Source organism: Magnolia sinica, chromosome 19 (assembly GCF_029962835.1).
Source record: "Magnolia sinica isolate HGM2019 chromosome 19, MsV1, whole genome shotgun sequence".
NCBI classification, from domain to species: Eukaryota; Viridiplantae; Streptophyta; class Magnoliopsida; order Magnoliales; family Magnoliaceae; genus Magnolia; species Magnolia sinica.
Window position 1 is genome coordinate 6,491,659 of NC_080591.1, and position 27,461 is coordinate 6,519,119.

The 27,461-nt window shown below is 38.3% G+C and overlaps 1 protein-coding gene across 2 annotated transcripts; it reads right to left on the reverse strand.

Moving 5' to 3' along the window:
* Window positions 1-237: 237 nt before the first annotated feature.
* Window positions 238-26,431, reverse strand: LOC131234767 (protease Do-like 7). 2 transcript variants are annotated; one of them, XM_058231717.1, is made up of 24 exons: window positions 25,844-26,431; window positions 25,689-25,759; window positions 25,257-25,391; window positions 25,053-25,111; window positions 21,941-21,977; window positions 20,734-20,859; window positions 19,114-19,203; window positions 17,534-17,599; window positions 17,296-17,352; window positions 17,114-17,179; window positions 15,512-15,619; window positions 15,271-15,351; window positions 14,791-14,840; window positions 14,255-14,420; window positions 13,421-13,933; window positions 5,547-5,729; window positions 5,357-5,462; window positions 3,546-3,716; window positions 3,302-3,426; window positions 2,996-3,223; window positions 1,571-1,786; window positions 1,280-1,437; window positions 951-1,062; window positions 238-714 (listed from the first exon to the last, which is right to left on the reverse strand). In XM_058231717.1, exons 1-24 carry the CDS (start codon window positions 26,127-26,129, stop codon window positions 538-540), a joined length of 3,387 nt encoding a protein of 1,128 aa, XP_058087700.1. In that variant the 5' UTR covers window positions 26,130-26,431; the 3' UTR covers window positions 238-537. The 2 variants fall into 2 exon arrangements, with proteins under 2 accessions (XP_058087700.1, XP_058087702.1); XM_058231719.1 differs by having other exon boundaries at window positions 3,347-3,426; window positions 25,844-26,430.
* Between the last annotated feature and the right edge of the window lie 1,030 nt (window positions 26,432-27,461).

Here is a 27,461-nt window from a genome sequence, read left to right on the forward strand (position 1 = left end):
ACTAAAGAAAACATACCAAAAGACAGAGTGAGGGGGGGTGCACTCACCACGGATTGGGCAAAAACTACAATTGACTGGTAGGGAATTTATTCAACAACACAGCCCACTAAAAGGTCGGTCTGGATTTACCAACCCTACAGAGCCTGGTTAGAGAGCTCCACAACAAATAAACCAGACAGACCTCTTTACCGCTACTCTATTCAATTTAAGCAAAAATAACTGATTCAAGAGGCCGTGGATAACCAACTCCCATCTCTCCCTTAAATATTTATTGTGCATGAAAAATCAAGTAATTTACAATATGCATATATAAGGCTAACATCACGTGTATGGAAGCCATATGTATATTATATATTATATATACCTCACATTATTGGCTCCAAGTTAATAGTTAAGAGACTGATTGGGATGGCCCATGACCCCATCTCAGTGCTGAAGGTGGGCCCCAAAAGGTTTGTTTTACTCTATGATGTGCAGCTGAGGTCCATAGTATGGCATATCCCAAGGATAGTTTCACAGCTGGTGGGATTATAGCTGTCACGCAGTACTGCAATCCAATGCTTTGATCGTTCCGCGGCGCCATGTGGCAGTGTCTGGATCGAATTTCAGCTCCCATGTCGGCCAGTAATGAAGATCTTGCTTCAATGTCATCACCCGCGGCTTCCCATTCAGATGGACCGTCCTTACACGAACGAATTCTCCATGTTCCAGCCCCTGTATTAAAAATAAATAAAAAGAAAAGAAAAAATCACAAACAAAGAAACCTCAATTACCAGAAGGGCAAGAACTAACAAAGTTGTATTATTGCGGTACCATATGTAGAAAAGAAACAGATGCATTTAGCAAACAAGTTGGGTGCTGATATCAGTTCCCTTTACCAACCAGGATAAAGATACTTGTATGCTGTTATTGTTTTCAGAGAAAAAGAAAAAGGAGTCCAGGCAACATACCTTGGTCACATCCACGAAAGTTTCTAGATCGGGTGTGAGTTTCCCATTAACTTCAACTATCCACTGGAGAGCATAGAGGCCGTACCTGTGTACCGGACTCCCGTGACACCATCTGTAAATAGAATAGAATAGAACACAGTCATCAAAAAAATTCCCATATGATTGACCACCCGACACTGAGGTGACCGCCCAAGCAAACGAGGGGAAAGACCCTTCATGCCAAGGCACACCACCATAATCTGCCCGATGCATGTTATTGGACTGACTGTCTAGTCCTTCCAAGTACAGGAATTTCAATATGACAGAGAGAGAGAAAAGAAAATACTAACCTTGCCACATATACACCATGCCCTTCTTCAGGAAGAAATCCGAGTGCACGGACTGCAGAGTGAGGATCTTGAACGATACACCCACACCAGTTCACCATCTGTGCTGTGCCATTGCCATCTCTGATATCAGTGCCCACAAGTAGTTCAATTTCCCGACCCTGTCAAACCATGCAGACAAACTCATGAAGACAAATTCCTTTGTTGGGGAGTGTTCAAATAGCCAAAAGCAGAACATTTATGTGTAACATAATGCTTCAGCACCCATAAGAAAAGAATCAATTCTCCCCTCACCTGCCTAAAAATAGTCATATGAAGCTTCCCTTCATCATCTTGAGATTTATCCAGCTCTTGGCAAGCATTTTCTATGTCACGGAAGCAAGTGATTGGCTCCTTCTTGATTGCAAGGAGCATGTCGCCCTGTTCTAATAAGTTATCAGCTTTTGACCCCGCCAAACAACCTTTCACGCGTAAGACTTGCCGTCTTACAGGATCTTTCTTGGCAAGAGCCTGCAAAATACTTTTCTTTTAATGAATGTGTTTTGTCACCACCGCTACAAAAGCAAAATCTCCCTAGAAAAGAAATGACAAAATATCCTCAAATTCCAAAATGACAGGTGGTGCTCCAGGCTGGCGAAATTAGGTGCGTTTCACAGTTACTTGCATCTTGCTATAGTTAAAACAACAATAACAACAATAAATGATGATGATGCCCTTCACTCCTTCACTTTTGACTGAGGGATTCCTGTAACTTTCCCATTTATATTTCAAGGTATCTACAAATATCCACCTGTGAAGAATGAAAACTGTCTAAAGCACCCTTATGTTATGGAACATGAAAATTTGAATGCAAACCATAGTAACATAAATAAACAAACTTCTAACGTCTAGGTTAAATGTAATGAAGCACCTTGCCAACCTTACCAGCCTTTCTCAGTACAAAACAAGATCCATAGTTTCATGGGCAAAAGCCAATCGAAGTTGTCAACATGGTCCTGTTCAACTGATGTGAAAATTTGAATGCAAACCATGGTGATAACATAAATAAACGAAGTTCTAATGTCTAGGTTAAATGGAATGAAGCACCTTGCCAACCTTACCAGCCTTTCTCAGTAGAAAACAAGATCCATTGTTTCAGGGGTAGGAAAAAGATCAAGGGCCATAAGATGTCAAGTAGAATGTTCCTTACAAAATTCAATCAATTCCAATATGTTTCATCCACTCATAAAGAAGGGATACTGAGAACTAACAATAGCTAAAACGATACCACAGACGTCAATGATGGGTGAACATGTAGAAAACTATAGAAAATTAAGTCAAGCCATTGTTAAAACATGTAGAAAACCCTCAAAGCCGAAGTGAAACAACACTGATAGGGGACACATACAAAAACAGAGAGCTTAGGCAAGCCACAGTGAACTAAGTTATAATCAAACTACAAGATCCTCAAAGTGTTGAAGAAAGAACTCATTTTCCAATATTCATGGTTTAAACTATAAAGCACATCCGTCAAAGTTAAAATAAAATAAAATAAAACAATCCTGAAGATGGTGTGCAATGACTTCACAACATATCATACTAAATGAACACCTATCATGTTCTCCATAATAATTAATATAGGTACATGAAGACTAAAACTGGAAAAAGAAATTATTCACATTTCATGCAAGAACAAAAAAAAATGCCAAGGAAAATTGTATTAGGAGTTAGAAAATACACCTGAACCCAATTGTCGCTCAATCCAAAACTCCTTGCCTTGGACAGCAAGGTCGGGTAAAGTTCAGCTTCTAAAATCCTTACAAGAGGCATTGGCCTTTTCATGCCATTAATGAGCAGGGGTGGTCCTTTGGCACCATGAATTATCTTGTCAAGGACTTGGCTGATTGCATAAATTGGTATACCTCTAACAAATTGATGATCTTCAGATGAATTACAACCATATTTCAGCTGCAAATGGGCACATTACCAATAAAGCACAACCCAAAAATATAGTGAATCAAGAGAAGCAATATGAAAAATACGGACCTTTTTTTTATTTTTTACTTTTTTGGATCGGTACTGAATACGAACCTGAGTGGAAAAACTGCCCCAAAGTGCCTGAACCCTTCCACGTTCATCAGTTAGCACACCAGAAAAGGTACTGCCAAAATCTTAAACACAACCAAAAAAATAATAACAATAATAATAACAAGAAAAAACAATTTGAATTTTCTATATGGAAAGTGCAGTACCAAATCAAGATACACTTGAAGCAAACCGAGAGATTTACCAGTATCAAGCTCAATGACTTCCATATTAGTTGCTCTGTAACGTGGACAGTCAGCCGAGCCAATATTCAAAGCTGCACAGGGATTTGTAACAGTGGACTTCCTTGACGTTGCCTGCAGACTTCTACTTAACCCCACAAGATAGACTGAATCACCTCGACGCAAAGCAGGCTCTGTCAAAAGGGGGGAAAAAAAAAAGGAAAGACAAGAAAAGAAAACCAGCAGAATAGTTATGAACAAAATTGGAGTTTCACAGCCATGCAAAATTACCATGATACTTGAACCTAAATATAATTTGAACATCTTAAAAGGGATATATCCCTGAATCCTGTAAGAGAGAGATTAGCAATCCCCACTGTCAATTCAAGTTGGAACTTGGGTTACATGGAACATATTGGCAGGTTCCACTTTACAAGGTTAATTCAGTCAGGGAATTGAACTTAGCATAATAACCAGAGCTCCCTGATTAGAGGTCTCTTCCTGCTTCTATTCATAGACCCTTTATTGTACATCAGGGAGTGGGCACCCTGATTAAGGGGTCTTTGGCTTGCTTTTGGCAACCGGTTGTATTTTTTCCCCTTGGGCTCTCTTAATAAAATTCCCCTCTTCAGAAGAAGAAGAAGAAGAAGAAAATAATCATCAGAACACTAGTTGGCAAATTTCCACTGTGGGGTTGAGCCAATAAATTTTAGCACAAACTTACTATTCTCTTGCTACTTGCATGTCAGACAGGCCAACACGCAATAGATATGCATAAAGATGATATCCATAGTACGTACAAGCATCAATCCAAGTAGCATCTATTCTTCAAAAATCTTTATCCATAGGGTAAGAAGAAAATGTCGGGAAATTTTGTGGAGCACAGGGGGAAACTTCCCCCCTTATCAATTAGAATATTAGGAAACTGCATTAAGAAATTGAAAGAGGTCCAATAAATTGACAATGTTTTCTGGAAAATCAATGATCAACTAATCAGCCTATGACTATGTGTGTGTGTGTTTTAAACAGCTACACTATGTAGCATGTAGCTTATGCTACATAGCATAGCTTAGCCTCAACGCTACGTAGCTCATGAAAATAGCTCAAGTCATTTGTAGCATACGCTACGTAAAAATTTGCATAGGATACACGCTACATAGACTACACCACACACAATGCAGCTCAAATAACAACTTATTTTTCACTACAACATTAAAATCAGTTAATGGTTTCAAAGATTTCTTATAATTTTCTATTTTCAATTTTTTTTTCAAAAAAAGTTAAATCTTTTCAATGCCTTTCGTGAAATAACATAGGTATATAGGTAACAGTGTTAAATCAGTTTCTTTGCTTTTTCTTTACCTTTATACTTAATCATCGCCTTTTCCTATTACGTTAAGTGGCACTACATATCATGAAACTTCGTTAAAATTCATTATTAATCAGTCTAATTTGGTACAGAATATCATGAAATTGGTGCAACCAAGCACAACCTTGATTAAAAATCTAATAGTAGCATGTAGCTTAAACCTCACGCTCTAGGGAGGTGAATGCTACGCTACACACTATTTTCTACTTAGAACACTGATATATACATATATATGGCATAGGTAGAGCAGTATCAGATTCTGGCATATAAGAATTCTGGCATAGGACATTTCACAGCTGTATGCTGATTCATATAAACATTGAGTTTGACAGACAAACTACTGATATATTATAGCAGCAATACATGCTATAAAGGGCACCCGCACTATATTAGAAATTGTTGAGAACATTTACTTATTTTTTATCAGCATTAGCTACAAATTGTTGAATATGGAAATGTACTGACCAGGAAGTAGTTCAGCTGCACGAACAACTGAGGCACCTGCTGTTCCCAGAGCAGAAGGATCGTAAGCAACGAGTGCATAGTTGTGAACAGGGTGAAGGAAAACTACCTGCGTTGTAAACATTAGTTAGTCACTTATGACCCATAATGTTAGCCTGGGACAATGAATGGCAAACATGTAATCAGATATTACCTCTCCTGGAATTTCTATGGGAAATGCAGCAAATGAGATCATCACGTCAGAGACAGATACGGCAACTGTGTTCTTGTCGACAGCAACCAATCCCATGCTTTCAGAATGATATATAATAACACCTGTTCCAAAGAAATGCTGCGAGTGGACACCATCAAGCATACATGATGGTGGCACATGAACCTGCAAGTGTCACCATAGTAAGTCAAAGCGCCTACTGCAAATGCAACACCAGTCAGCAATTGAACAAAATACGGAGCCCATACTCCTAGTGGTAAGTTACAACCTATCAGCATAGCAATCGACACTGGTGTATAACATACATGAAAGAACTTTATAAAAACTTCAGTGATCAACACGAAGTTCTTATCGCGGCCAATATTGTCCTAAAAAAAGCCTCCACTCTAGGTGGGGTCAAGGCAAAACAAGCCAAAGCACAAGAGAGGCGAGCCACCTTCTGAAGTTAAAACCCAAAAGAAGGAGCTAACTGTGTATCCGCCCTAAGATTTCCCAAACAAGTCCATCCTCTGCTGGCTCCATAAGGAACACTTCTTCTTCTTCTTTTTTCACACGCACACACACCCCACACACTCACGTCGTAGTGGGATTTCACCACCTATGGATACTCAAACCCTTGAACTAGTGTTGAAACTCTTGTAAGTCTACCACCAGGGCAAGAGTAAGGACCCAACTCCATAAGGAGCACGTGCAAAGCTTCTCCACTGGGATGACAACCGTTCCCTTCCTTATCTGTAAGATCGTTAAGATGCTTTCTGAAATGTAATATTCCATACCATGCTACCCCCTACTATCTCATAGCATTCTTTTACCAAGCACCTGTTAAAGAGCACCCTATAGAGGTTAGGGAATTTTCTTGCAAGAGTGTCCTCACCCACCCATTGTCTGCCCTAAATCTCATTCCCTCCCGAATGGTCATTCCTGTGTTCCTTTGAATGCCACAAATCTGCGAATATTCTTCCACACTTCCGAGCCAAATCTTCCTCTTACCCCTAGGTCCCAACCTCTGTTCTGTTCCCCTTATTTTCTAGTAATGATCACCCTCCATAAGGCTAAATGTCCACAACCACTTCCTTAGAAGACTCTTAAGTTAGGGGTGGCAATGGGCCAAGTTTGGACTGGGCCAGGCCAGGCCCGAACCCGGTATGGGCCTACAATAGCAGGCTGCAGGCCCAAGCCAGGCCCAAAAAACTCGATTGGGTCCTAGCCCGACCCAACCCAAAATTGATAAAATCCCTATTTACCACTTAAATTTTCCTAAGCTATCTGTTTATCAAGTGGGCCACAGATGCACAAAAAGTAAATAAATAAATAAACATTTTAGAGGAATGGAACCAACGGACTGCATTGAAGATAGATGGTTGCCTAAGGATTAGAATGGCATATTATATAGGATATAACACATGTATATATACCCTTAAAAAATACATGTATATAAAAAGCTGGGTTGGGCTAAACTGACTTGAGCTTGAGCCCTACCAGAAAATTGATCGGGCCATGCATGGTGGCCCAAGCCCACCCAAAGCTGGGTCGGGCAGGCTACCCAGCCCATTGCCACCCCTACTCAAAAGCTCTCCCCAATCCTCCCCAATCCAAGACTTCATGTTCTGCTTTTTAAATATTGTTCCATTTAATATTGTTAAACTTAAGAGAATAGATTTTAGAAGACATGGAGAGGAATAAAAGAGGAGAAGAGAATATTTTCTTCACAACCCTCCCTTCCAAAAGCTCTTATTTATAAACCACTTGTTACAAAATACAAGCTCAAACTAAAATAAAATCAAGTCTAAAATATATAGCATTACCTCCAAGTATATGGTGCACCACATGACAACTAAATATATGATGCATCAAGGCCAGTCAAAGACCCAGCCCATCCACGAGTCATGATCAAGGAGAATCTAGACCATCCAACAATCTACGTTAAAGATTTGAACAACTTTGAAGGTTTAGATTGATCTGATGGAAGACTAATGGTCCTAATATGTGCTACGAACAATTAATCATCCATTTAGTTGTTACAGTTTGGTTGAACAAGTTTTCTTTTGTTATTTTCATCACATATTTGGTGGGCCACTCTTCTGGTATCAAATGATGACTGGATATAAAATTAGTAACGTCCGAAAGATTATTAAGGTTGCTTTTAAATACACCCAAGATCTTACAATTCTGATACCGTTTGATTAAATTATGACCAATTTACATAAAGCCTATAGGGTTGACAGGATTCAAGGGAATTTTAGGGAAAAAAATTGTTAGAATTAAAAGTAATAGATGTTTAGGATAATAATAAGGTTCTCTTGCGTTAAGAAAGATTATACTGCATGTAAAGACTCTTTTCTAAGGTGTGATGATGGAATGAAAAAAGATATTTTTCTTGAGCTATAGCATATGATGCTTTCCCCTTGGCATGTTTTAGCCAATGTTCGTACTATCGATATCATTACACGTATCGCTGGTTGGGGATACGGAAACATGTAATGATATCACCAATAGTATTGCTGATACCTGGAAATGTATCTTGACTGAGGGAAACATTAGGTAAAAATGGGGAAATGGTGCAATTTCTCAATGATACTTCAGCAAATGCTAAAATACACATATTTGCATATTTAGGGATCAAATAATAGTAAGAAAAGCCTCTCAAATCCTCTTTTCCGCAAATCTACTGGCTTTCTCCTGACAGAGACATCCTCATTAACAGATGTGGCTACTTTACCTCCACCCAATTTGTTTGGGACATAACTTGCATCAGAAACCTTTATGAAGGTGAGGTGGAGGAATACATAGCGTTGCACGATTACATCTGCAATTATAAGATCATCTCCTCTCAGTCAGACAGTATCGCGTGGCTGCTTGAGAAGTCCGAGGCGTTCTCAATCAGATCCCTTTATGCCACTCTTTACTCTGCAGACAGGTCTCCCTGCGACGCGACCCCTTTTGTTTGGAAATATCATGATCCTCCTAAGTTCAGATGTTTCGGGTGGTTAGCGGCTCGGAATAGAATTCTAACTATTGATAATCTGGCCAAGAGAGGCATGCAGATCGTCAACATTTGCCTGTGTTGCATGTGTAAGGCGGAATCTGTGGACCACTTGCTAGTCCACTACTCCTTTATTTCTTCCATCTTCTCTCATTTCTGCGAGCTCTTCTCCCTCTCCTGGTGTGTTCCGGAGTCCGCCGTGAAGATGTTGATGGCGTGGAACGGGGTCAAGCTTGGAAAAAACAAATTGCAGCTCAGGCGTATGACCATTCTGGCAATTTGGTGGGCAGTTTGGAATGAAAGAAATGAAAAATGCTTTAATGGCAGATCGTCTACTGCTATAGCGGTGGGGGCTAGGGCTAAAAAGATGGTTTTAGAATGGGTTGTAAATGTTAAGGATTTGAATAGTGTGATTTTACTTTTCGAGGTTGTTAGGTGCTTCTGCTCCTTTTGTTTCTTTTGCTTTCTTGTTGTTTGTTTCCCCTCTTTAATAGATTTCAGTTTGTTGCTTCTATAAAAAAAATATAGTAAGAAAAGATGCATCATGCATACATAATAAGTCTCTTTAATGGGGGCCTAAAAGCATATCATTGACTCAGGAAAGCGTTGGGGAAACATGGGGAAAACGGTGGATCCATCCATCCATCCATTCATCCATGCACATACATAGAGACAAAAACACATGCATGATCCATCCATCCAACTATCCATGCATGCATGCACACACGCGCGCGCGCGCGATCCATCAATCCATCCATGCATGCATACATGCACATAAACACATGCACGCATACATCCATCCATCAAACCATCTATGCATCCATCCATCCATCAATGCATGCATATATATACATGCATACAGACATGCATTTCATCATACAGCCATGCACTCATTTAAAAAACTGAATTGGATTTTTTTTTTAATAAAAAGTTTTTGGCAATATCGATAATATCACCGATACATTGGCAAATAAGCAGCATTTGGAATTTATAAAGTCGAAGGGATCACAATACATTGGTGATACTTTGCGATAAATTGACAATATTTCACTGATACCTGAAATTTCTGATATTACCAGTGTTGTTAGGATCGCCGAGCTGGTGATACCAATGATATCATCAATATTATCAGTAATATTGCCGATACTCGAATCAATTGTTTTGCATATGGCAGAAGACGAGCATAGGTTTATTGTTTTTACTAGCATAGCGGCTGGTAGGTTATTAAATATTAATCCACAGTACTTATTTTGATCTTTTTGTTGCATCCATCGAGAAATTTAATGGTTTGATCTTCAAGTAAAAGGTATATATCCAAATTGATACTCTTATTTGATTTGGTTGTGTCATGATACCTTTCTTCCCTCCAATCTCTTTTGTTTTTTATTCCCCCCTCTTTTTTTACCTTTCTTACAGCCCTGTCATAAAGTTTTAAAGGGCTCTCTCTCACTAGCAAATATAATGGCCTCTCTAGATCACCAAAAGTTTTGCCGAATTGTAAAACAACCACCGAAAGTGTTGTCAAAATATCTTAACTATCTATTACTTCTAATGTTAACCCTTTTTTTCTTTTTTTCGAAAGGTAACACTACTAGGGTTTGAACCCCGGTTCACTCACACACACACACACACATTACAATGTCTCTACCAGCTCATCTAGTGTTAACAATTTTTTCACTAAAACAATAAAAATATCATTGAATCCTGTCACAACCCTATAGACTATGTAAATTAGTCATAAGTCACTCAAATGACATCAGCATTGCAAGATCTTAAGCTCGTTTAAAAGCTAACTCAATAGGCTTTCAAATAAGACCAATTTCATGCCATTCGGACATCGCTTGATACCCGAAAAGTGGCTCACCAAATACATGATGAAAATAATAAAAGAAAACTAGGTCAACCAAACTTAACTCTAACAACTAAATAGACCACTACTAATGTGGTCCATAGCACACATTAGGACCATTGATCTTCCATAAGATCAATCTAGACCCACCAAATGGTTCAATCTTCAATGTTGTTGGATTGTCTAGATCCTCCTACACAACCGTTAGATCGGCCAAATCTTTGACCAACCAACTTGATTGGATGCATCATATCATGGCTTTGAAATAGGACCAATTTCATGCCGTTCGGACATCGTTTGATACCCGAAAAGTGGCTCACCAAATACGTGATGAAAATAAATGTCATGGCATTTGTGCTTTTCTTCAAATCATAGCAACAAAATTAACAGAACAAAGAACACCGAATTACAAAAAATCCAAAGGGATGATAATCAGTGGCCCTCTTGTCACTCACTCTAAAAGTCCATTGGTACCTTGTTTCAACTACTCAAGACTAGGGAATAAGATATGAAATCACTATAAGATATTTGATTTTGTTAATACATAAGACAAGCCTCCGCAGCCCTGACTTATGAGACAAGGCCTGCTGGAATGCAATCCGACCATCTCCTTCAATCATAAGCTTTCCAGAAAACAAGGAAAAGATGGGCTGTCCTTCTCTAAGCATGAACAGATTAATAGCAATTGACCCACCCCAGTTACCCACATAGGTTGATTCCTCATATCCTGGTCAATCATGACCATGGTTGGGCCCACCTGGCCCCACAAATAATTTTGCATAGCAATAAGATACGAAGGACTCATACTGAATTATAGCTCTTCTAATATTAGTCCATATTTTCGATAGAGCTTTTGCTAAGACCATGCACGTAGAAGGCATACATTCTAAATGCCATTACACTGCGGCAGATAGGTGCAATATTCAAACCATCCATCAGGTGAGTCTGACCATAGATGTTCCGGCCCATAAATAAATAGGGTTCGCTCAGTAGGTGGGCCACAATGCTAGAAACTGGTGGACACATGGAAAACTCCAAGCAATTTTTTCTCCTCACATTTGATAACTGTGGACCATCTGCCTAGTGGACGGACCTGATACTTGGGCCAGAGATTTAGATATCAGTACCCTTCTAATGGAAGGATTGTATCTCCTACCCATGTGCCATGTTGTGGGCATATGTGCGGCGGGTACATCAGCTTCCTTGTACACACTTGTGGCCAAAGAAAATCTCATTTTAGATATATTATACTACTAACTCATACTACAATCTTGAGTGTAGCAAGGAGTTGTGGAGCCACAAACCCTTCTGTTTTGAATTTGCTTGGTTGGAAGACAGTATTTTGTTGCCAATATAAAGGATTGTAAACAGGTTCTCAGGTGGACAGGAGTCCTGCCCATAGATTGATTATTAAACTTAAGTTGCTCAAAGGCAAGATCAAAGATTGGGTTAAGGGTAAGAGGGACTCATCCGAATAAGAAAGAGTTAGGCTCCTTGATGCAATCCGCTTCCTTGATTGCAGAGAGGAGTCCCCCCTATCGGAAGACGAGTTAGTGGAGAGGTACGAGTTGGAGTTGGAAGTAGAGAAGCTCCTCCTCCAAGAAGACATCAAATGAAGGCACCTTGGCTAAAGGTAGGCGACAGAAACACTAACTATTTCCATGGCTGCACAAGTGCCAAAGGCAGAGCTAATAGAATTCACAGGCAGAGCTAATAGAATTCACAGCCCTCTGGTCAATTCCGAGCACACTAAATGAAAAGAAGCCATTTGTGATGCCATTGTTGACAATTACTCGTCATTGCTTTCTAAAGATTGGACTGTCTCCAGTTCAAGCAGATTGAAGATTCTAAAGGCATGGCTAGAAAGGGAGTTTGAAGAGGAGGTTTTTGAGGTGGTCAAGAATGTTGGTAGGGATAAAGCTCTAGGGCTAGATGGTTTCCAATGGCTTTCTTCCAGGTGTTTCGATAGGAGGTTAACAAGAGAAACCTTAGCTTTCTTCTCAGAATTCTTTGAGAGGATGTTTATTTATTTATTTTTATGATGACAGGGTGTCCCCACCCCTTTAAGGAGAGACTATTCCCTGCAGATGCATGCAATCACCTGTCAACCACGTGCATTGGGTAATCCACGGGGAGGGGACTCGAACTCATGTTTGTGGGGAGCAAACCCACGACCGAAGCCATTCACCCAAACTGTGACGGGTTTGAGAGAGGATGTTGTCGACACCCCATTTTAGCGTCCTACCGAGACAAAATGAATATTGCTTATAGAACTTTCTTTTTATTGTTCTTTCTGAGGGATAATCGATCGTGAATCATATGCCAATCTACCATTTAACAACAACCCCAAACTACTGGCTAAAGGCAAAGATGAGGATGATATCATACTACTAACAAGCATATGCTCATGCAATAATAGATTGTCAATGATGCCTAGTCACAGATACGGATATTAGAAGTAGCGAAACTCTACACAAATACAGTATGCAGATAAGAATATGGGTTCCATTCCCACCTGACACATTGAAAACACGAGCAGACTTTTAGGAACACAGAAATAACAAACTTAGTACAATAGATTATAGTGAAACAGTAACTTATTAGTGTCCATAAATTATTCAGTATTAGTATGGTACTTATTGTGTTGATACCAGAGAGTGCAGACAAGATATGTAAAAGTGGGCATCCTCATATATTATATTAATAATTCCCCTTCATATGCCAAAACAAATAATTAAGTAGAAGAAACGAGGAATCAAATTATAATAATCAACATGAGTGCCACTTCCATATGAATAAACATCAATCTGTACTCAACTGAAGCGTGCATGTGTTTCCTTCTTCCTTTTTCTAGGTGAGCTTGCGGTTTAGGAGATCAGAAGTCAATCATTTGAAACAGCACTGATAACAGTTAATTGTTGCTAGCAATGGCGAACCATCAGGGAAGTATTTCTTATTTAAACAAAGGAAAGACTGCATGTTGAAAATACCATGGTGAATTCTGAAGATACTGACGTTTCCTACCTCAAACATTACAAGTGTGGGCTCTATCACTTGTTCAGCCACTGAAGCATTCGCAGCTGTTGCCCCTCGATCATCTAGAATGTCAGTAGTATCCAAGGTTCTGGGATCCTCCATGGTTTCTTCTCTTTGGTCATGCATAATACCATCAGATATAACAATTCCTTCTGCCGTTGAATCCTCTTCCACTCTTCGTCTTTTAGTGTCAGTGTTAGATTCTTCCTGAGAGTGTGATTCCTCAGCAACATTTTCATCACTAGTCTGCATTCTAGTACAGCCATCCCTCCAATCTTTGTCCGCATGCTGATGTATGGATTCAACAAGACCAGCTTCAGTAATAGTTGATGCAGCTGTATGGCATGCTATGCTGTTGCCATCGCAATGGACACTTGAAGATAGTAGTGGCGACCCGGGGGGTATTGCGGGTCTTGAGGTCCATAAACCAGTACTGTCATCACGAGTGTATATCTGTGGAGGAGCATACCACTCATGGCGGTCAACTGTGACCAGTACAGACTGCAACAACAGTAGAAAAGTGTGATTGTAATAATCCCAACACTGTATCCTTGAATTTGACGTTAATATCAGAAGAAGAAGAAGAAGAAGAAGAAGAAAGAAGAAGAAGTGAAGAGCCATTGCTGATGAGATGGTGTACATTAGCATAAGATTACGGATATTAGTTAGAAGAACAAAATAAAGGAATGAAAAGCAGTGAAGAGCAATTGCTGATGAGATGGTATGCATTAGTAAAAGAATATGGAGATTATTAGTATAGACTAAGCTAAATAAATGAACACAAAATGAGTGCAAATGCAACAATACAGAATCAACATGCACCTTGCTTCGATGACGATCCGTGTAGCTTACATATTCCAGAGGCACACGAGCACCTCTAGACAACTTGCTAAGAACTGAAATTAGCTCGTCCAGGTGTGATATCCCTTCTCCTGCAAACTTCTTTATTATGGCATGGCGAGGAACACCTGCCCTAGAGAGCATATACCTGTATTTTGCCCACTATTCGATCAGTTTACAACTAATTGAAGTAGCATGAACTGTAAATGATAAAGGGTGAAATTTTCACCATGGCAAATCAACAATTCACTTGTCTTCCTAGTTACAACCCTGATATCAGGAAGCACTGACTATACGTATAAATACATCATAAAACTTGCACTTCTACACACACACACACACACACAAAAATAAATAAATAAATAAATTAAAATAAAAAACAATGCAAGAAACTTCAACAGACAAGTGTGCATCAGGGTAGATAAATATAGGGACAGGTGAAAAGGGAAAATCCAAATGACAATAATCAATTCAACTGAAATAAGAAAATACTTTTTGGTAGGTAAGAATACACTTACCCTGGCTCAGTGACATACACTTGACCACAGTTGAAACGGAAATTTCTAGCCTGCATGTTAAATAAAAAGCAAACAGCATTAGGTCGTTCACAGACAAGAGAATCCATAACCGCCACAATGCAATCTCAAATCCTGAAAAATCACAACTAAGAGATCACAAATACAGAAAAATCAAAACTAAGTGAATGACATTATATTAGATGGTAGATTGGATCACAATGAGTTCCAAGGCCCCCAGCACGACTATTTCACTATTTATCCAAATCATTATTTGAAAGAACACAGTTAAATCGGACAGTTTGTCTGCTCTCCTCTTTTAATTTTCCCTTGATCTCTGTACCTTGTGTGGGAAATAAAAAACTTTGAGCTACTAAGAAACCTAGTTTGAGCTTAACTAAAATGAAGTCTGGCTATTAAGGATGATGCAATGGGATTATAAGATTGAATTATACATTAATTTTGAACACAAAACCTGCCCACCTGTTGATAGGAAAGAGGGTGAATAACAGCACCACTGACTTCCAAGAAGTAATTAGGAGTTATGCAATGCAAATCCTGAACCTGAATCATTGCCGAAGAACATGTTATATTTACTAAAGTGATTGAGCATAAAGCAAGACCTTCGTTTCTCCAAAACGATTTAGACTGTTTACATAACCTCACTCTCCACAGAATTTAATCCAGAGATATATAAGGTAGAATGTGAGGAAATTCAACTTACCAACAATTTTACTGTCAAGGAAGTGCCACCCCTTTCAATCTCCAAATCAATCTTCTCGTCGACCCTATCATCAAGCAATGTTTCCAGTTTCAAAAACTGGGTAATGACCTGCACTAAAATGCCGATAATTCAAAATGAATGATTTTCTGGTTGCCAAGAGGGAGGACCTTGTTAAAAACCCTCAGGAGGAGTGACCTGCGATCAAGTGCCCCTCCTAAAGATGATGCACATGCGTGCGCATGTATTCTGGCATTAATCAGGCAACTACCAGATATAAGACTTGGAAACAACTAACCATGCAATGAGTAACAACAGAGGAAAATTTATCTTCAAAAATAATAATAATAAAAGCAGAAGAAGACGAATAAGATGGAAAATTCATAATTCCCTAGGGCATTGGTTGGTGCACATGCTAAAAACCTTGGTTTTTGACCCAATACCTAAGCTGTGCAAGTAGCAAATTAAAGCATTATAAAAATTTAATTGTAATGAAAATGGCTTCAGCAGGTTGGCAAGTAGCCTATGCACAATGTTGTCAAAATCAATATTGCATTGCAAATTGTAATAGGGGTCGAATCATATCGAATCATAGATCATAAGGTTTTTTTTTTTTTTTAATTCTTAAAAAATTAAAAAACTCTGAATAAAATATAAATAAATCAGAAAAAAAAAAAAAAACTAATCAATCATCCATTTCTAATCAATATGAACCACAAAAATATGTATCATGATATTATTAGTTGAGAATGCGTGTGCAGTATACATATCATGACAGTAAAGGATTATTCTCTCTTTTTTTTCTGTCTTTCAAGAAATTTATGTTAAAAACATACATGAGCCACTTCAATGATCTTGCTCTTTTGTACCTTTCTTGAGTGTAGAATCACATTGGACAAAGTGGCATTCAATTTGTGGCTGAATAAAGGAAATTCCCAAATCTCTTTTGATTTGGAGATTGAATTACTTGATTTCTTTGTTTTGGGTTTTTGAATAACAAATCTCCCTCCATCTCAAAAAGACAAAAAAATGAGGTTTTGTGTGTGTGTGTGTAGCCTATGCACAATGTTGTCAAAATCGGGAGATAATGAAGAAAAGAAATAAATGGATTTTTTTAAAGTAATTTCGGGAGCCATTTACTCAGTCCACAATTATTGTACAATTTGATACTGTTCGGTCAATTTGCAATTTGGGCTTGCATCGTACAATACAAATCAAATCATACAATATGAATTGCAAATCGTACACTTTTGACAACCTTGTCTATTTATTGATCAATTTGCAATTTGGGCTTGCATCGTACATGTATACAATACAAATCAAATCATACAATATGAATTGCAAATCGTACACTTTTGACAACCTTGTCTATTTATTGAATATCTGCAAGCTATTCAATGGAATGCAGACAATCTCTAAAAGCTAGACTTTCCTTTAGAGAGTTGATGTACCTAACCAAACTCGGCCCAACAAGTAAAAGTTTTAATCACCCCATCATGGAATGCCACTGCAAAATTTACTGCCCCATAACCATAGTACATGGCAGCATGGAAGTTCGTTACTAAAATTCAAATGCAACAAACTCTCATATGAAGTAGAGCTTACCTCCCCATTCACCCGAACTAGCACATCACCTGGCTCCAAATGTTTGTGTGCAGGGCCACCTGGCACCTGCAATAGGTAGATGATGCTGAGAAGCCCTCAACTAAAACTAACAAGATTATCCTATAGCAATTTGCAAATCATTCTAAAAGTGGACACTGAAAGAAAAAGGAAATAGCACTCACCACAGAATCAACAACAAGCATTCCAGTCTCGCCAATAGGAGATGCATGTCTCACCATCTAATTAATCCATCCATACAGCCACCAAGAAAGGAAATAAAATTACTCGAGCAGAAAATAAAAATAAAAATTGAAGAACGCCAACTATGAACATCAACATTGATATGAAAAATAAGCATTTTTGAAGGCATTAATAGAAAAGATACCTAAAAATAACAGACTTCAACTTGGGAACTGGTACCTGTTCTGTCTCACTCTGAAGTCCAAGCCGACGCGTCTCATCAAATCCTTTGTGAAGGAACGTCACCTATAACATGGTGTTGTAAGAGAATGGAAAAATATTAAATACCCATTACATCAGTAGAACTGAATATTAGAATTTTCAATTTTCAGACTGGACATGTCTTTTGCTTTGAATTGAGATGAAAACAGATCCTCATTACGCATTCTAGAGAGCCACAACCTTAAAAGAATATCCAGCTTTTGTATGTGGATATAGACAGGTATTTTAACCACACAGCTCAGTTTTCTATATTTATTCATCGGTGAAGAGACCCATCCAAAAAAGTCTGAGATTGCAAGCTCTTCTGGAGAATTATAAAAGAAAAGGGCTGCAAAATGAAGGTTTCCCAGAAGGTCACCCATCCTAGTATTGTTATTGCCCAAGAACACCTAACTGCAGTGTCCTGATGTGATCCAGTGCAGAACTGCCCAACCCAGAAATTTACAAGCGACATAATAGTTTTTTAAAAATAATAATAATAATTAAAACAAAGATTACTATTTCATTTCCTTAATCCACCCCTAGAAGTACATGCAGGTTAATCTACTGTATATATTGAAAAGAGTAAGGATAGATTTAGAAGTGTACCCTTCTGTTGGTATACGGGATGCAATCAAGTTTACCTGGATCACGAGCCACTTCGGTACATGGTATGAGAACGGTTACGCAGTAGGCTATTTCCTCCAATAGGTGGTATGTACGGATAGGATCATGTGGTTGCTCCCATACATTGAGTGTATGCAATATACTTTTATATAGGAATTCATATTGCAAATATATCAAATCATGAATGTTATTATTATAAACCCAGAATGCACATCATTATTCCATATGCATGCTACCAAATAGCATGACAACTTAGGGGTATAGAACCATAATTTTAGGTTGCTAATTAGCGATCTATATAGCAAGTGACCCATACTCTAGATTGCCCAATTCGGAATGGAAAATGTAGGGGGTATGGTGATTTAGGCACACTAAATGCAATTTACTCAAATTGTCAGAGCCTTTTGATCTCACTTGCAATTTAGAACAGACAAATGGGAAAACATGAATGGTGAATCCACCTAATGTCGCTCTTCCGAGCCATCCCAAGCACCTAGTGGATCAGTTCTGCCTGAAAAATGGAACCATTGTAGGTTTGTGGGTACTTCCAGATTTGCCCTCTAAAGTCACATTGAAAACTACAATTACTGGCTAGAAACAAATCAAACAAGCAGAACTGGTGCGCAATCATTTGTTCCAGAGCCCATGTAACAACTCATGGCATTTTCTTCCTAAACAAGAAACACAAATAAGATTTCTTGAATAAGCAATAGGTAGTCAAATCATCACCTTTGCTCATTCTGCAGAAAAATTGAGCAACCAACTCTTGTCGAAAGAGTAACTTAAATAGAAGTACTACTTGAAGATGCATTTTCATCATTATCACTAATATATGAGAATACGTTAAAGCTTCCCCTTGATACAGCATGTCTTGTGTGAAAATCTACAAAGGTCAGGGGATGTGAAGCCTGTGAGAATAAGAACCAACAAACCTGAAGCGTACCACGAGGAATAGTTACTGCCTCCCATTTACTTTCAAATGCATCACTGCCTTTCTGTAGAAACTTTAATGCTCTAACAACCTGCCAATGGCAAAATGCCATGCTTAGCATCTGGAACATACCAGTGACCATTGCCTGAATGTTGCTATAACATGATGCATCATATTTTTCTACGAAACAAATGCCATTTATCAAGTTGTTTCTGATATTTTCCAATCACTAGATCAAAATTCAGAGAAAAAGCACAGACCACATCTGATCCTAAAATCAGGAGAACGTTAACAGCAGTCTGACTAATAAAAACACCTACTCATTTCTAATTTTCGCTATACAATAGGACACTCTATACCATTGCCTAACTCAAATTAGAAAGTGGTTCCCCAAATAAGGTGAGTGTAAATACCATTATATGTGTAAACCTAGAATTCAATTGGGGGTGGCCAAAAGATGAGTTAAGACTTAAGACAGATTGTTGCATAAAAGATCAAGTGCCTTAACTTCATCATGAAAGCAAGCATGAGATATAGAGGAGTCGTATGAGAAAAAATAAATGATACAATACAAAACAAGTAAACAGAAGAATCTATGTGCCAGCTGGAAGACCGTACTAAACTTCGGTCACTTCACCTGCATTATACCAGTTGTGCAACCATTCCTATAGCCAAAAAAACAAGGATGGCTACCTCAACTATACTGGGATTACTTGTATTCAGCTCTAGGGGATATGCAGGTTTAATCCAAGTATTATTGTATTTTTTTGGTTCTTTACATTTTATAACATGATGTGGCATATTTAAGAGCACAGAACATGCAGTGCCGCCAAGGTATCTTCTCAAGGCCATAGTGATTAAGTGACAAGTGTTAAAGTTTGAAACCCTAGAAACGATTTTGTTTCTCTACAGGGAACCAACATTATAGACAATTGCAACTTATTCCAAGTTCCAACCCTACAACTGAAGACTTTTTTAACTATATTATCTACATCAGGTCCTTTTCCTTTTTCTGTTTTTTTCTTTTTTCCAAGTGAATGCATCAAATCTCAGCCGCTGCTCCCACTTCGAGTTCCTGCTACCACTTCCTACCTATTTATACTTGTTTCCATTTTGAAAGAGATGCTTCCCCGCTCCTACACCCAAATTTGTTGCCGCTTCGCTTCATTCTTCGTGGAACTATACATCAGATCCATGTAGGCCACTAGGATTTCAACTATAAACACCGGACAGCAGAAATGCCATGCTAACCATTCACTTATCTCAAGAACATTACAGAAAATGATATAACCAAGGGAGAAATTGAGGTTATCTCTGGATTGTGAATCTTCACACAGATCGGATGATAGCTGGACTATGAATCCTCAAATTGCAAGACGCTATCTGGATTATGAATCTTCACCACCCCCAAATAATAATAATAATAATAATAATGGATGTGAAGAAAAGGAGATCTGATTACACTGCCAAAAAGCTTTAGTAGGTTGTATTGTGGTGCGTTAGCACATTCAAATTCTAATTATTTAACCATAAGAGCATGGAAAAGTGTAATGAAGTTCAAGTATAAAAGAATATAAGAAGCATAAAGAAAAATTCAGAGTGCAGTAGAGTGAAAACTAACTCGCTCTAAAGGAAGGAAAAAGGCAGAAGCACTTGAAGATTTGCTCCCAGCATTCAAGGCAACAGCTCTTCCTTGCCAATCAATGACTGGGGAACCACTTGAGCCTCCCTTTGTCCCAGATGCAGCCTGGCAGAAGAAAGAAGTGGGAAAAAAAAAAAAGAAGGAAACAAAAACAAAGAATTTGGTATAAGCACCAATGATTTCATAACCATTCAAATGAACTATATATGGCAGTAATCTAGGAGTACAAAAAAAGGTGCAGGACAAACAGTTGACAGGAGTTCTCTTCTTTTATCACTTTGTGACATAACAATGGTCATACAAGGCAACAGTTGTGAAACTAGAATACTGAGCATCTATCTGCTGAATTCTTCCCTTTCATAATCTATTCTTCTCCGATGCACTATAAAGAAATGAAAATACTTGCTTTGTGATGCCAAAAATGAGCTTCAAACAGAGCAAGCAGAGGAATCATACATGCTAGCACTATTCTATTATAATAGCTTTTTTTATGGGCACTAATGTAGTAGTTGCAACAATATCCAAGCAAATCCGCCCAGCCCTCACTGAAAGGCAAAAGCAATGCCTACTCCATATAACACCCTTCTCAAGGAACCCCATATCAAAAACCCATAGCCATGAATATCTCATCTCCAGGTAACATAGCTTATACATGTATAACCAATCAGGATTCAAATAACTGAATGCTGCCCTATGTTAGATTATGGTTCTTGAGAATCATTCGTATCGAAGGTGTATAACCATTGATGTGCTCCAAAAAGTGGAATGAGGCATCATTTTGTGTTATCACTACAACAAGAACAAAAGGACCAGAACTAAAATCAAGATGCATAGACATAAGAAGTCAACAGAAAACATGAATTAAACCATCAAAAGCAGTAGCGACTATCAACTAGCAACTAACTAATGGAAGCATAAAAATGATAAGAGAGCACCTAACGGCAAACCTAATGCACAGGTATGACCAGCTGAAAGTAACATATGAAAACACCAAGTAACATTTGGAAGCATTCACATGCACATCAATTGGTCTAGAAAAATGACCGTGTTGCTATTGTAACCAAGATTAAATGGTTGACACAAGAGTAGCTTGATAAACAAAGTAGAAAAATATATCCAGTGAAGATTCAACAAGTAGCCCACTGATCAGGGGCTATTTATAGCATCTAATGATCAGGCTAAATACCTGCATGTAGAATGTATTGAAGTCATTATATCCATCCCTGCAGAAAAAATAGTTAGATGGTTAGCTTGAAAAATGAAAAAGTGATATAATATAATAGAGAAACCTGTCTCCCTTGGAAAAAAAAAAAGGGACAAACAAATAAGATGTGTTATATTTATAATTCTCGAAGTCCATATCTAGGAATAGTTTAGAAGACCTAGGATTCTAGGGATTGAAGAGACTAGTATCTCCAAGAATGCCACCACAGTAAATGTACAATAATCCCACTACAACATATTCAACAACAAAAATTTTTAAATTAATATAAAGAATCCTGAATGGCACAACTTATCCTTTAACATAGTCAACATGGTAATTCCAAACACGTGTTTTCTGTGTAAGAGGATGAAGAGTCCGTTAACCACCTCTTTGTCCTTTGGGGAAGTATTTCAATCTATTTGGAATTGCATGTCCCATAAATGATGGGAGAAGGTGCTGCTTGCATTGTTATGAGGAATTTGGAAAGGAAGGAATGCCCATATTTTTTAAGGTAGAGAGGCAAAGGCGGAGTCTATATCGACAATGATTCTTTTGATGTTGCCACGGCAAGTCTTAAAGCAGGTAGGTTTTGTGGTCCATTGCGGTAAGGGCTGCCCAAGTGCTTCTTTGCTGTTTGTCAGGTTTGCATTGCATTGCTTTTTTATTGTTCCTTTTGGGGGATGATAGCTCATCATCTCTCCTGGCTACAATTTTGTAAGATTTTTGGCATTTTTCTCTAATAAAATTTGGTTTCCACTTTCCATTGAGAAAAAACATAGTTAACATGAATGCAAAACAATTGCATAAACCATTTTAGCCACATCATTCAAAAAAAAAATAAAAATAAAAAGCCAGACACAAATATGGGTAAGCACCAGAAACGAATATGAGGTACGAGAACCAGCACTCCCTGCAATAGGTCTGTAATACAGGTCAAATATGGCAATATCCATACCCAGTCCACTTAGAAGTTGGATAATTGAGTAATTTTTTTAAACGGGTAAAAAGTCCCATATCTGCATCCAATCTTCTCAGGTTGTATACAAGTTATCAGATACATAGATATCCATTGCCAGCCCCTTATAAAAACTTTACGCTAGCATTGTATAATTCATTTTCTTTTCTTTTCTTTTTCTTTGGAAAGGTTGAGCATTGTATAATTCCTATGTCTCATTTACTTTGGTGGGACTTGGACCCTAACTGCCCATTTTGTGGCCACCAGTTGATGGTTAGAATCATCCTATCAGTGTGATGTAGTGGAAAATTTTAAGATAACTAGGTAGAATCACTCTACCAAATCCGATGACATTTCACCAACAGTTCTAATGGCATCTCACTGAGAGATTGACAACTCCCGCTGCACAAAAAGAAGATGAAACACTCCATTCTCTCTCTCTCTCTCTCTCTCTCTTCTTTTTCTTTTTTTAACATAAGGCCTTCAAGGTCTTCATACAAGCCAATTAAAGACATTACCAAGGTGTTCCCTAATGGTAACGGTGGCCATAACGGCCACCACCGTTACCTTTACGATACGGGGCATAACGGCTGTTATGGTCTCTCTTTTTTATTTTTTTTATTTATTGAAAAAAACTTGAAACACATGTATCTGCCCCGTAATGTTGATTAAAAAGTATGAAAAACCTGTATATGTCCCGTAATAGACCATTACAGGGCTATTAAGGCCTTTATAGGGGATGTAACGTGCCATTAACGGCAATTACGAGTCATTTTTTTTCCATAACGGCTGTTACGATTCCGTAACATGTAACGGTTGCCACCATTACCTTTACGTAACGGCCTTTACGTCCCCATAACGGCCTTTATGACACACCATGGACCTTACATATATCTAGACTTTACTATTGTTAGACTACCTATGATATAATAAAATCCGTACAACTATTTAAAAGATTCTACATCTAAGAGAGAAATAAGAAGAATCCAAACTATGAAATATCAAAAATATTTCGTTGTCCAAGTCACATGTGTGTTCCATCGACACCGTTCAATCGTATCAACAGACCATACAAACCAATAGGCTCATTGAATCAAGTCCATATAACAGCCAACCCTGAATCTGGTCTAAATTTGTGATCTAATCAATTTGAATTTTGAGCATTTGAAATGACCCGTATTAGTTGAATTATCCAGATCTTTAATCTGGACATTTGGATCAGTCCAATACATGATCGAGATCATTGGATGGGCTTGATCAGGGCGTGATATATGTTCTGATGGCTTGATCTTCGATTGAATAACTTGTGTGGCCTAGACATCTCGTTATTGCTTGTGTGAGGTCTTGGATGCATCAATTCTTCCCAGCTTTATATGTGCTATGGGCTTGATCCAGTACGTTTGCCACATAGGTTGTTCCCTCTGGAGGACTTAGAAGGTCATGATACACCATGTCCTACTGCACCCATTTTATACAAGTGCGACTGACCCATGGTATGATGATTTAGATTGTTGATATGATCAGCCTCATTGTAGATGTAGTATGGGCCAAAAACTTTCTAGGTTAGCTGATTATGTTCACTATTATTATTATTTTTAACTCAAAAATATTATTAGTTGGGTAAATTGCGAGATGCCCTTGGTAATCGCGTACACATATATTCAGATATGGTAATATCCATATCTGACCAGTTGAAAAGTTAGATGATCAGGTAATCGGGTAATTGAGTAAAACTTTTGAATTGGTGAAAAACTCCCATATCCAAATCCAATTTTCCAGGTTCAGATATGTCGGGTAATCGGGCATATGGGTATCCATTGCTAGCCCTACTTACAAACCCAAGACAATCACACGTCCACAAATTCATGAGACACAACATAAAGATTTTTTGACAGGTATCATAAAGATGCAAAAATATAGAGAGAATTTTTGTCAGTGCCCACTCTGTCAAATAAATACACCTGTCCTACTTTTGGTTTATTGGACACAGTGGGTGCAAATAATCGTTCCACAAATAGAAATACACTAAAGAGTTTCCCTACTGGTGGTGCCAAAGAGATGTAGTGTGAAGTGTTAATTTATTGTTCTTTAGGCATAAACCCAAGTGAAATTTGCAATAAGCAGAAAAGCACCGCATACTTCTTGTAATGAGGAGCATCTCTATCCAAGCGAGCTAGAGTGCCGGCCAAAATTGAGACCTGCGACAAATTCAAAATGACAGATCAGCTAAGAAGATCCATTTTCTACAATACAAGATACAGGTTTGAAGGAACCCTATCAAATGAAAAACTGTCTCTTGCTAAGTATAACAAGACAGAATCCAAGCAAATGCAGTATAAATACCTTCTCGCCACTGTCATTGCCAACCACCCGAATCTCCAGTCCAACACACGCAGCTTCAGGAGAGAGAGGGATCTCCTCGTAGCTTAGAAATTGTATTGCTCCAGGGTCATAACGAAAGAATCCAAAATCATGAACCTTTAAAGAAGTGAACTTACGTCAGTCACATGCGCTCTCGTAGAGCATGCAAACCATTGAATCAAATCAATAGAGATGAAAATTATGAAATTGTAGCGCTCCAATTGCACCTAGACTCCTTTCAAATTCAACTTGAAAGTAGAATAGTTGCAATTTTGAGCTTACTCCCTCAAAATAATAAAAGATAAAAGGTAACAACACTTTAGTAATTTCCCACTTAATTGAACTTTTTTCGCAATTAGATCAGATACTGCATCCAAACGCAGTCTAGATAATAGATATAAAAAATTATCTCACCGGATCCCTATATATCGGATGCACCGGAATTTCCTCACGGTTAACAAACATAGCTTCAGCAACCACAGGCCCTACAAACAGAAAGAAAGAGGAGCTAAAGATTGCATTTTTCCTCAATCGAAATACAAAAACAATACAAAGGCAAAGACTCCTACCGGGCTTGACGACATGGCGGTTCGTGAGTATGATCCCGCGGCGCTTGTCGACGACGAACCCAGTCGCGTAGCTGGCACCGGCTGCCTCCGTATCGAACGCACGGGCCGCTGTCGTCCGCAGCACAATCACGGCGGGAACCACCTTGTTCAGCGCCTTCCGCCAGTCCTCCGCTGTCGCAGCGTTCTCACGGAATGGTGGGTCGATCTCCATGCTCAGATCATCCTTCATGCACGATTCGAGGCCGGCAGCCGCCTCGGATCCCAACCGTTCCAAAGGATCTCCCATCCTTTATGGAAATTCCTCCGATGTCGCTGAAAGTAGGGTTTGGGTAAACGGATCTTTAGCGACAAAACGAGAGGATCGGATGGGATTAGAGGATCTTTGAAATTCCGGTGGCTGATTCTTACGTCCAACGGGAATCCGGCGAGTGAGAGATCGGACGTAGTACAGGGTTTGAGAGAGAGCTGGGGTTTTGATGATGAGAGAGAGTCATGCGTTTCAGACAGTCCTTATAAAACCGCTTTTTGCGCTGGGGGACTGTTTTGGCGTTGAATTACGGAAATGCCACTCCTTTTGCGAAATTATCAAACTACCTTTCATGGGATAATTGCATGAACGATCCGGGGCTTTTCACAGTAGATCTGACTCCAGGCATCAAGATGCACAAAGAAATTTAGAATTTTGTAATTTTCTCATCTGTTCAACTGCTTGTAATAGAGAATAAGCTATTTGTAAAATGAAATATCTATCTTTTAAAAAAAAAAAATTTGTCTTTTAGTCAAAATAACTTTTTATTACTTTAATAACCAAGATTAATTTACTAACATAACTTGACAATAAAAAGAAAATAATTATATTATAAAAAATCAACACTTTCAAATTAAAATTTTAAAAAAATTATTGACAATCTAGCAACTTTGGCCCTCATGACGAGTTCATGAAGTTAAAGTCTTCCTTAGTGCAGCGACTGAAGCATAAAAAAAAAGGGGGGAAAATCTTTGCTAGTTCAGTGACATGGGCATAAACAAAAAAGATTTACTCTACTCCTAAGTTAGGATTTTCAGTGTAACAATTTAAACGGGTTGGACTATACTAAGAGCTAAACTGATAATTAAACTAGGTAAATAGTGTTGCACTATAGAGTTATGTTATATTAAGTTAACGAGAATCTAAAGCTTTTCAATCTCGCTCTTATTTATAAAAACTTTAAGTGATAATTGGAAGGAGATGTTTGTTACAATTCCTCACGTTTGTTGATGTAGAGATAACTCCATAGATCAATAAATGATTGTAACTTATCATACAATGTCATGTGTATTAGTTGTTTATCATGAGTTAATCATTGGTTATGTGCATGTCCTAAGTCCATCACCCGACAAGAGTTCTTCTTGTAACACCATCCGTAGATTGCATTATCCATTTCTCTCGTATGTGTATTATGCACTGTAAAATTTAGCATTGTCATTACGTTGTCATATAACTCCTTGAGTGATTTTGACTACAAGGGTTTCTTTTGTGCGAGGGTATGACACATTGGTTGAATTTGTCATTGGGACCATATTCCAATCGGTATCCATTATTGGCCATAAGACCACTAACATAAGTGATCAACTATGT